The sequence below is a fragment of the Toxorhynchites rutilus genome, chromosome 3 (assembly GCF_029784135.1).
Source record: "Toxorhynchites rutilus septentrionalis strain SRP chromosome 3, ASM2978413v1, whole genome shotgun sequence".
Taxonomy (NCBI): Eukaryota; Metazoa; Arthropoda; class Insecta; order Diptera; family Culicidae; genus Toxorhynchites; species Toxorhynchites rutilus.
Window position 1 is genome coordinate 285,329,126 of NC_073746.1, and position 12,322 is coordinate 285,341,447.

General features: G+C 40.6%; 1 protein-coding gene across 1 annotated transcript in view; it reads right to left on the reverse strand.

Moving 5' to 3' along the window:
• The window catches only part of LOC129777113 (cell death protein hid), a 166,735-nt gene that overhangs the window by 15,838 nt on the left and 138,575 nt on the right, over positions 1-12,322 (reverse strand). Inside the window, exons 3-4 of the mRNA XM_055783184.1 lie at positions 7,471-7,720; positions 1,332-1,725 (exon numbers count right to left, since the gene is read on the reverse strand). Of these exons, the coding sequence (XP_055639159.1) occupies positions 1,332-1,725; positions 7,471-7,720 (644 nt within the window). The remainder of the gene's footprint in view (positions 1-1,331; positions 1,726-7,470; positions 7,721-12,322) is intronic.

The following is a 12,322-nucleotide window of genomic DNA, read 5'->3' on the forward strand; positions in this document are numbered from 1 at the left end:
CAATGCCGCCTCGCAATGCTCCTCCGTTCCCCAACCATCCCGTCACAATTCGGCGATGGTATGTTCTGATTAGATTTACTCCGTAGCGGCCCCTCACCCCAACACATTTCAGAGCATTGCGCTATATTTATGCTGCACTCATTCTCTCTTTTTCTATGCAACGGCCCGTTTCTTTGATACCCTTCTCTCTTAATGGTAATAACAACAATAATCTTGCGCCTTTTTTATGTAACGTATTGAAAAGATCGGTGGGGAGGGTAATTTCATGTTCTGTGTTCGCAATATGGGAATATGCAATGTGCGTTTATTTACGGAAATAAAACGAGCAGAGATGAAGAAAAAAAAGTAAAGCGAAAGATAAATTCTCTATAGTTGTGGCGACGAAGTCAAAGTCCGGATTCCACTGAGGCAAGTTTTAGACAACATTTTACGTATGCTACGCACAGTACTTACATCGAAACAGCGCGGCGTTACAATCCAATCCTTCAACATAATTGACGTGTCGTCCAATGTTGCCTCAGTGGACTCCCGACTTAAGGCCTGACTGAAGTCGTTCGCGTGAACAAATCTGTTTATCTCAATCGCGACAAATGCGGCTTTCTACCTTGGTGAGGTTTTGGCGCATGCGAAATGTGTGTGTCTGTGAGTGTTTTATTGGGATTGGTAAACCATAATAAGAATGTTGTAAATAGTTACATAAATGTTGAGTTGGACTCAGAATGCCGTGTTGTGCAAAGCGTGGTGTTGATAGTACATTTAGACGATGTGGTTGACTTCTTCTTCTTCGGTGGCACAAGAACTTCGCCGTCTCAAGGTAGTATTAATTGCGCCATTTTATTAGTACTCAGTTGAAATTTCTATGTCAAATAACACGCCTTGATTGCATTCTGAGTGGCATACGCGTGACAAAAGTGTAATTCAGAAGCAAATTTCTTTGAGAAAAACAAAGTTCATCATCTTTTAAGAGATTTAGATTTAGAATATTTAGAATAAACTGTCAACGTGACGTGAGGCACAACGCGACATGGTGAGCCCAAATTCAGTCACCTTTCGTTAAGTGATGAGGGCGCATGGCTCTCATTACTACCGCATATAGGGACGAGAGGAAAAATTAGTATTAGGTCGCGGGGACAAGATTTGACGTCTTTGAGTACGATCCGCGCTGGCCCTTTATGCGGTCGGCCATCAGCACAAGTTTCCAGTGAAAAACAAAACATAAAATAAAAACACATACACACATACACACACACTCGACCGAGATTCGTGTCCCGTAGCAATTATGAAATAATTATTTCTTATCTTGGGCGTTTTTACTTTCCACATATACTTACTCTCGTTTTCTTGGATTTGTTTGCCTTGGATTTCTTCTTGCGCTGCGGAATCTTGCCAGTGAACTCCTGCAGCTGCTCACGACCGGCCATATAGTCGAGATGGGGTGGAATGAACCCGCTGGCCGGCATTAGGCCCATTGTTCCGCCATCGTTCAGCTGATGGAGCTGATGGTGGTGATGGTGGTGATGGTGGTGATGGCTTGAAAGACCCAAACAGTGGGGACTGCACCCGGCGCTAGCCGTGGTGGCTTGTGAGGAATCCGACTCGCTCGATTCGTCGCCGTCATCGTTCCATGTGGTGCGTGTTGTAGCTGCGGAGGCAGAGGCGACCGCCGCCGGTGTTACTGTGGAGCTACCGCCACTGGCTACCGGGAAACTGGACGGAAACTGGTGGCTGGAGGGAGCGAGAAAGGAAGAAATCACGGTAGAGAACTCATATTATCGAAAGGTCAAAGACATTTGCTTCGAATCTATGTGTAGGGATGAATATATTAGGTTGGGGTAAAAGAAATCCGTTGTTGTTGCGTAAACTCCATGATTTTATTCAGTGAAGTTAGAATGATTCGATATAGGTTGAATATGGCCCGTTTTGTTCGATAACTTGTGGCCATTTCGAAGGTTTTCCATTATGCATTTCCTCTAGAAACGCTTGACACCATTGTCGAAGAATTGGGCAGCTTTCCTCTAACCTGATGGCTATGTGTGACCTGGGGTTGTTCTGATGGAGTACAATTCCTCTTCTATTGGTCAAAGGTGATTGTTTTTTGGGAGATTGCTTTAGACGGTTGTGTACAGTACAGGTCTGCAACATGGTCTGCATAACTTTCCTGGCCATCAATCACCACTTTTTGACCACGACTATTTTTGTTTTATGCTGTCTGAAGATCACCGGGGTGAAATTGATTAAAAGTACTACTGAAAACATACATAATTTTTTGGAGGTATTATGTGATCAAAAAATTATGTAATGAATTTTACAGAAAAAGCACCATAAAAGACACCTTTTTTTTTAACCAGACAACCCAAATTTCACTCCGGGTAACTCTGTATCTAGAAACCGAATTATATTGATAAGCTTCAGCACCAACCATACTGTTTGTTAACTGTTTCATGCTGCTTTGTTTGTGTGTTGTTTAAACCAATTTAAAAAGTTTTATTTTCGTTTAACATGACTCAAACGGCATTGATATCCCATTGGCACTGATAGCTCGTTCGCACACCAATACACTGACGATAGTGTGGAGTCAGTGATCAGCGGATGAACTCTTAGAATCATAATGGTAGGACTCGCTTTCATCCTCTGTTGTCTCCGCTCCCCGTATCAGAGTGTATCCATAAAATGCACCTGGAACTGGAGGTCAGGAGATATACATCCGCATCTGAAATTTGCAAGATTCGACCGAACAAATTGCGAGTTGTCGTGTCTTACCGGAAGCACGCAAATGACATTGTTGCTGATAAGCATTTCACTCTCGAATATCGAGTATTTATTCCCTCCCATGACGTAGACATTGGGTGGGATGATAACTGAAACGGGTCTATTGCTTATTGCGCCAACAAGGAGCGCTGTGCCACTTCCGGAGAGCAAAATGTGGGCGAACTCTACAGTGCGACTGAGAAAAAGTGTTACGGAATGTGAAATGTGTGTTTCGCTATGAGAAACAGAAGTGCTCTTTGAAGGAACGCTCGAGGCTCATTTTTGCGGAAATTTTGAAGGAAGCTTCTCCACTGGCCCAACAACAACAACCAATCTCCACACAAACAATGGCTTCGCCACGTTGCCATTTGACGAATTGAAAGCGGACACACCTAACGAGGGCGCACCGTTTATTTTCCAATGGAATCGTCGGCGCAAAAATTTGTCCACTCCCAAAATTCACCGACAAGTCCCATCGGTGGTACCCCCTGTTAGCTCGCCTATGATATCGAGTGCAGTGGACAGGCAAAATTAGGTTCCTCCCGTCTTCCGTGGGAATCATTCACCTTCGCACGATCCAGCACTTGAGGGGACATCAAAAAAGGAAAATTCCAACTAGAGCTCGACGTTTATTCTCTACAAAAACTGTCTTTGATAAAGTTATTACATATGATGGATCGCTTATGTTGTTAAAACCGATTTGGCTGAAATTTGAAACGCCGCAGAAGATGACTGCAACAGGAACAACCACTCAGGAAAAGTGTAGTAGGCTAGAAATATTGTGGCGCGGTATTGTATTTCAAAGCAAAAGCTAACCGGGCAAACGAATGCCGTCCGACACTCGCTAAAGCTCGGTGTTTCAAATTAACCGGGCAATCAGTGGAACACCGGTTTGCGTGCGAAACACCGCCGCCTCCGACGGCGGGTCGGCGGTGGACTCGGATCGCGTCATCTTGGCGGCTTGGGCCGCCTCGATTCCTTGTCCTCGTTAATAGAGGACTTTGTCCCCATTACCTTGACCTCAGAATAAATTTCGAAAAACGATTACGAAAAATTTAAATATATTAGGCTGTCAAAAAAGTCCTGCGGTATTTCCGCGAGGTGTCGTTGTAAGCGCGTAGTTCTAGTTGTATTCATTGTATCGAGTCATACTATAGCTTGTTGGAAAGGTATTTTTGCACGCTATAATATAGTCCTTGACAGTGTTTTGTTTGGTTAAGTCGTTCGTGAGTTATAGTGTCGCAAATATGGAGCAAAATAATGAGAAAATCCGACATATTTTACAGTACTACTATGACAAAGGCAAAAATGCATCTCAAGCTATCAATAAAATTTGTGCAGTTTATGGACCCGATACAGTTTCCATTTCCACCGCACAACGATGGTTTCAACGTTTTCGTTCTGGTGTAGAGGTCGTCGAAGATACGCCACGCTCCGGAAGGCCTGTCGTCGAAAATTGCGACAAAATCGCTGAATTAGCCGAGAAAGACCAGCATAGTAGCAGCCGTAGTATCGGCCAAGAGCTGGGGATAAGTCATCAAACCGTTATTAACCATTTGAAGAAGCTTGGATTCACAAAGAAGCTCGATGTATGGGTGCCACACACGTTGACGCAAAAAAACATCTTTGACCGTATCGACGCATGTGAATCGCTGCTGAATCGCAACAAAATCGACCCGTTCCTGAAGCGGATGGTGACTGGCGATGGCCAAGCCCTCATTAACGGCCAGGAAGGTTCTGCTGTGTGTTTGGTGGGATTGTCAAGGAATAATCTATTATGATCTGCTTCCCTATGGCCAAACGCTCAATTCGGACCTGTACTGCCAACAACTGTACCGCTTGAAGGTAGCACTCATGAAGAAGAGGCCATCTTTGATAAACAGAGGCCGCATTGTCTTCCATCAGGACAACGCCAGGCCACACACTTCTTTGGTGACACGCCAGAAGCTCCGGGAGCTCGGATGGGAGGTTCTTTTGCATCCGCCGTATAGTCCGGACCTTGCACCAAGTGACTACCACCTGTTTTTGTCCATGGCGAACGAGCTAGGTAGTCAGAAGTTAGCCACAAAAGAGACCTGTGAAAATTGGCTATCCGAGTTTTTTGCCAATAAGGAAGCGAGCTTCTATAACAGGGGTATTATGATGTTGACATCTCGTTGGGAACAAGTCATCGAACAAAACGGCGCATATTTGACTTAAAACAGATGATTGTAACTAATTTTATGAACAAATGAAAATTCAAAAAAAAAAATACCGCAGGACTTTTTTGACAGCCTAATATAATAGAAATGTGAGGTGGGAATGTTTTTCCCACACCACAATATTTACCGTTGTTTCTTTTGTAGTTATTTACTGTGGCGATTTATTCCGGTCACGGTAGAAAACAATCAGCTGAAGCGTTCAATAGCCGTTTTTTGATATCTCATTTTTTCGATTTATTACGAAAAATACTTCATTTTTAAAAAACAAAGCAGTCATATTTTTTGCAATTTTTAGAACTTTCAAAAACTCCTTGTGTAACACTTAAGGTATTGTTCTTAAGTTTCAAAATATTTATAGGAATTCCTTCTGCGATATCCCGTTGCTTCAGAACCGATACCACCAGCAAAGTACCGACTGTATCTTCGCATTCAGCTGTCAATAGTGTAATAATTCGTGCGCTCAAAGAATTGAGAATACATCTTCAAATATACATTGAACAATAACCGAAACACCCAAACACTTCACTTTATTCCTAACATCCGAAAAAAATCACTAAATTCATTTAATTCTCAAATTTCGTTTAATTTTTTTTTTCCAATGTCAAGTTTATTCATTGTATAAAAGTTGTCATTTATATGTTTACATCTAAATAAAATTCTAAGGCTGCAGTATCTATCAGCCCTTCTGTTTCATTTATGAATTCCACATAATTCGTGAAGGTTTTCAGTACTTGAATTCGTTGGCTTTTTGTGATGTTATTTAATGACGGCCGTAATAATTCTCCAAAAGAGGGACGTTGCCATCCTCCTAACATAACTGCAAGTTTTTGCTGTATTAGTCTCCAAGATGCCGCTACTCGAGGACACTCGCTGAATTTGTGCGTTATTGTTTCCACAGCTATATTACAATGGAGGCAGTTTGCTCCATCTGCCCGCTGTATAGTATGCATAAGTTTCCGATGTTGAGTTTCATTCAAAAATAATGTCCGAAGCAGGGATGCAAAAATTCGAATGAACATGCTGAAATCGAAAAGCAAAATATCTCCAAGAAGTGAAGAGTGTCACTTCTTTCTATCACGGTGTCTATAACGATTTGACTTCTGACTCACCATCACGTTTGTTTTGTAGGGACAAAGTGGTCACCTGCTTGTTTGGTAGTATAACTATTGACTACTGACACCGTATTGATAGGCACCTTATGTTTGAAGAATTTAATGAATTTTGAGTCACCCTGTACTTCAGTAGAGCTGTCGCATGTCGAAATATAAATAAAAACAGAAATTGCTCTCTCGATAGCCATTCGGCCGTAGTTCTGTGCGCGTGGTATCTAAGGAATATCTCGTGAAATTTAGTTTATTGACACTGATATATTGGACAAATCATCAGTTTGGACAACTGTTCACATATTCTAGGAGAGGTGAACAGATATTTTGTTTAAACTCAGTGATTAATTAGCATAGAAATTACTTTGAGGTTTGGGGGCAAAGTGGTCATAGGAGCATAACGACTTACAATTTTCTGTTTACTAAAGCTAATATACCTCATCACATTCTGCTCTTGAAAATGTTCCTTTTGTGGCTTTGATCATGGAAAAATATGCCACTCCAATTAAACCATGCCTCATTATGCGGAACGTTATGTGTTTCTTACAACGTTTTTGTATGCATGAGAAAATTCGAAATGAGACTCTAGGTGAATAGACCAAGCTTAGCATTTAGTTTTTCTTCGATGGTTTATATGCATTTCAGTGTGAAAAAAGCATATTTGCGTCTCAATTATCCACTTCTGAAATCATTCCCCTCCTCCCATCAAATGATCTAAGTTTTTGCATAACATGATATCTAACAGCATCACGTCTCGACATGCAACTAAAAGCACAAAACAGCCACGCGCAACCGAAGAGGCAAACTGTCCCATCGCAAAGCAGGGAAACAAAAGAAAATTGAACGGTGAACGGCGTGGATTTGAGTTATTTTCTTAGGGGAAACTTTTTTTATGCGGTCCCTATCTATCGCACCAAAAAAGTTTTTTTTTTTCAAAATTTCAAAAAAGTTAGAAGAAAACATTCACCAGGACAACGCCAGGCCGCAAATATCTATAGTGACGCGCTCGATGCTCCGGAAGCTTGGTTGTGAGGTTTTTATGCATCCACCTGTTCTTATCGATGGCGAAAAATTTTGCTAGTGATGCATCCGGTTCGAGAGGAGCTGTCTTAGATTTTTGACAAATCTTAACGAAAGAGGCATAGCTGAATTACCCTTAAAATAGCAGCAATTTATCGAGCAAAACGGTACATATCTGGTCTTAATCGTCATTCTATATAAAGCATTTCACTATACCTTCATACAAATGTTAATTTTCTCGTCAAGCTTGACATTGGAACGGAAATTGACATTACAATAAAAACAGAAGATTGCTTCGGTGTCGAAATCCACTCATTGATAATTTTCTATCATTCCCTCGTCAACCCTTTTGGAAATCAAACGGACAACACTTGTTGCCATCGCTAGCGAATACTCACAAGAATGGCAATGCTGAGGAGCAGGATGGCGTATCCGGGCTGTTAGCGGCGCTGCCGTGGCTACTGTGACTACTTCCACTGGGGCTGGGGGTTGGCTGGCCGAAGAATACTGCCCCACGGCCACCACCGCCTGCTCGATGTACTCCGTTCGGAGTCTGAGGGAAGAACACCTGGCCATTGTAGTACCCGGTGGTGAATGGGCTGCAGGACGAACTCTGCGGCGATTGTGAGATCGGTGTCGAGGGTGTATCTGTGGAGGATAAATAAAAGAAGAAAAATGTTCAAACGTGTTCCATAGTGTGAGTCAGTACAGGAATGCGTTTGGCTCGGGCTTTGTTGGTAGCACCGGCGGTATCCCGCACCTTTTTTCTGTCTCTGACTCAAGAGGGAAACTTCAAACCGAAAAAGGGGAACGATATAAAAAAAAAGAATTGTAGAAGGAAAAGGTTTACATTCCCACTGGAATTCAGTGCACGTTTTTTCAGGTGTGACTAATCGTTGAATTTCGTCGTCATTTGGAGCCCTTGATTAACATATTAGTGTGAGTATGTGCTTTACGCTTTAATTACACCCTTGCGGCTAATCAATTAATCCTGCGGTCTCGTCATAATGAGTCCCGTGTCCTCGTCCCAGCTCACGTTTTTTTGTGAAATCACATCACACAGCTTCTCCCTCGACTAATTACCACGTGCACTTGCACTTCGACATACACTCGAAGCGTATGATTACCCACTCCCCGCTCAGACGTGTCAATTTGCTTAAACAAACATCCTTGAAGCAACCAGTCCCCATCGAGCGGAGCGTAAATCCTTTGGTGATAAATTTTGTTCGTTACTGGAGCTGAACCCGCTAATGGGTGTCTCATTAGCGGCAAGCGAGTCTTTGACGGGTGGCGATTGATAGGCGGTAAATGCCAGTCGGTCATTCCGAGCAGCCAGGCGAACTACAGCGTGATTGGTTAATTGTTATCAAAAGTTGCTACATTGAAATGCATTCCGGGGGCACGTTCTGCAAAGAATCGAGAGCGCGACTACTAAACAACGATGCAATGCATCAATGGTGCTCCCCTCTTATTTTGCTACAAAGCGTCTTCACGCGCTAATGGATCAAGTGATCGATTGCAATTAAAATTCTCTTCTGTCAAGCCAGAAGGTTGGTGCGAGTGTGTTGAATCCCGTAACCTGTGTCCCCCTTCGATAGCACAAGCAACACACATCCTTCTCTTCACTGAGCAGATATCGCGGATCTTCAAATATCACATTTAACCCAGTTCTAACATAGACTTGAAAAAGAAGATTACTAAAATTTTCCGGATATCATTATTGCTTTTGTTAGATGAATTGATAAACGACAATCCGGTCGATTGGGGGGTCTTCGTAGCCAAATTGGTTGCGAGTTCACTTAGCAAGCGATTGATCGTGAGTTCAAGACTCAGGACCCTCAATCGAATATCTATGTGTTATTACAGAATAACTACCGTCCACGCAATAATCATCAGCGATGGAGATCGATCCACGGTCGGGCTGTTGTTCTATTAATACAACAATGATCATATCAATTGTATCCACGGTCGGGCTGTTGTTCTATTAATACAACAATGATCATATCAATTGTATTCACTGTCCGGATGGGAGTTTATGATTCATTCTTGCCCTCCTGAGGACAATCCATAAGCTAGTCATGTGTTGCAAATTATTTCACTAAAAACCTACTTCATGAGGGATGTTCAGGGTTTAACTTGAACAAACAACCTCAAAGATAGGAAATCAGGATCAATGCATAGTACATGGATGGACATATTTCGGCTGTCGTGCTTTGTTTTCCTCTCATTTTACAAAGTTTTTCAATGTTCAACCTGTGCTGTATCAACTATTTCATGAAAAACACTTCAAATCGTATAACTATTGAAACCGAAAATCAATTTTCGATACCTTCGTCTTTCAGTTGCGTATAGCAGGAATCTAACGTCCCAAAGACTTCTCTGCCGTAATCTCGCAAAATGACGCAAGCGCCAAAATTAACATTTTACTTTTTATGTTATAAATCTATAAAGAATATCAAATCCTTCCAAATGACTGCGAAATTTTACAGAAATCTGAAAAAATGACCCCGCAAAAGCTTGAAAAAGGAGTGGCGTAAGCGCCATTTCTACTGTGATGTGGCACAAGCGCCGTCTACCTTATGATGTGACGTATTTTGATTGTGATGCGATGTGATTTTTTATCTGTTCTGATGGTTTTGATAGAATAAACGAGCAGGGACAGCAAATTTCATATAACAACATCTTCCGCAATGGACGTTTAGCATAATGAGAGTCACATACCGTTTAAAAAAAAACACTTCCGAAAAGCTCGGTATGTCAAACATTATAATCGAAAACAGTCGATCCCCATGCAGTGCTACATTCATAATGGCAATTTTGTTTTGGAACTACAAATCATGTACTCAGAAGCACTGTTCAAAAGTCTCGTCAAATATTTGAATTCATAAAATCAAACTCATCTTAAAAGGAAAAAAAATATCCTAGATTGAAGTGTATTGCTGTTCTCGCATATTGCACATAACGATTGTAACTGAATAGTTTTTTTTATCCCTTTTGTTTATTTTAGGCTCATTAGCATTTTAGCTGTAACAGAGCCGAATTTTTAATCGTGTACATGTCACATATTTATCATATCTATAATTAGCACATTACACAGTTGCCATTTTTCGGCGTTAGAGTATTCCCTTCTATACCATTGCAAATGGTACACATTAACACAGTAGCCATTTAGGCGTAAGAGTTTTCTATCTGTTCTTCCATTATCCAGTTAAGACTGGACAGCGGAGACAGTCGTTGATCCATTGTTGAGTTATTTATAGAACAGCAGCCCGATGTTTCTTGCAGAGCAGAGCAGTTGTATGGATGAATCGATCTTATTTCGACCGTGGATCGATCTCCATCGCTGATGATTGTTGCGTGGACGTAGTTATTCTGTAACAACACAAAGATGGTCAATGGGGGCCCTGAGTTTTGAACTCACGATCGATCGCTTACTAAGCGAACGCGCAACCAATGTGGCTACGGAGACCCCCCAACTGAATAGTTAAAACTCATTAATTTAATTGTTGATTATAAGGATTTCCCAATAGTGTCTTTTATCTTCAGAAATCAAGGGTCAAAGCTTCTTGACGATGTTTACTTACCTCACCAGCTCAATTTATCTTTCGGGTGAATTGAACCTAAGTGTTGATTGAAGGGTAAATGTCGGATTTGGCGAACAGCTGCACTCTTCTAACTTCTCCATCGAAATGCATCTTATAACAAAAATCAAAACATCCTCCCGTAAACTGTATTTTCTTTATATCGGATAATTTCAGACGGCATTATCTTATTTAACACGGACGTTTTCCATTGCATTTTGGATTGGGAAAAATCGGTGCTGTCCATAATTGTTGTAATCGGGTTCTCAACTGCGTTAGCCTGCTCAATGCATGCTACAAAGTCGGAAAATGTGTAGAACTCTTCTCCCTGATGCTCCCTCATGCTCCGCACAACGGTGGCATTTTGGAGAAAATAATTGGAAACAGATTTTCGCATAATTTGATGGACGGACGCCAATCGGTTGTGGAAACAGCGATTTTGTTTTGCTGTTTCCAAAACAATCTGGCGTTGGTAACATAGCTTAAATAAAACTGCATTATTTTAAGAATCAAGCCGATGGCAATGAATTTCCATCTAGTGTATACATTTTGTACAGATCAGATTTTCGTAATGCACGCGTATGCTGATTATACATGCAATTTTAAGAAAAGTCTCGTACTGAAAATTTTCCCCTCTTGCGCTTGCGTCACTTTGCGAGATTACGGCAGTTACGGCATTCCACATATTTTAATTAATTAGAAAACAAAAAGTGAATTTATCCTTTTTTTTAGAATGAATTCGATGAAAATATACAATAATAGTCTTTTATGATCAAAACTGTACAAAGAATTGACTTATTTTTAAAAATATTGAGGAAAAATAGGGTGCGGCTAAACGAATATCTACCACTGTACTAGGCTAAGAATTCCTCTGCTAACATTAGAATTTACTGCAATATTTGCAAAATTACCGAAAATATTCTAAAATCCTGTTTTTTTTGTACATTTTTAAAATTGTATAAAATAAAATAAATTTGTTGAACTTTAAATTGAACTTGTACAGAAATTATTTGAGTTTTCAAAATTTTTCATTCAAACAAAAATATTTCTGTATGGCAAGGTACGGTGTAGGTACCAAATGAAAGTTGATCGATAAAGTTAATTGAATTTGCTTTAAGTTGATAGCAAAAAATTGTGTAAATTCACAAAATTTCTGTAAAATCAGAAAGAAATCGATTTTTTATTTCGTCCCGACATTTTTGTTCACTACATCTACACACACCAAGATAACAATATGTTCGTGAAATATTCTAAAAGCTGAAGGTTTACGCTTTAAAATGATGTATATATCATTATCTTATTAGAATGTTTCGAAAGTGTATCTTCGACCTTCAACGACCTTCTATTTTAAGATGTAGTAGATACACTTCCTCTAATTTGATGTTGGACGCGCTACAGTGGCTATCTGTGAAGCAAAGAATTTACTATTTGACAATGGTGTTCATTTTTAAAATTTTAAACGGTATGCTGCCTCGATATTTGTGTGATCGAATTGAAAGAGGAAGTGATGTTCATAGATACAATACTAGAAACGCGGATGATGCAAGAACACCTAACTTTATATTCAGTAGGTCGATGCCCAGGGAAATAAAACGAGCGGCAACAATGGCAGAGTTTAAGCGAATGTGTATTTCCCACGTTAAATCTGTTTTGTAAACAGGGTTTCGAA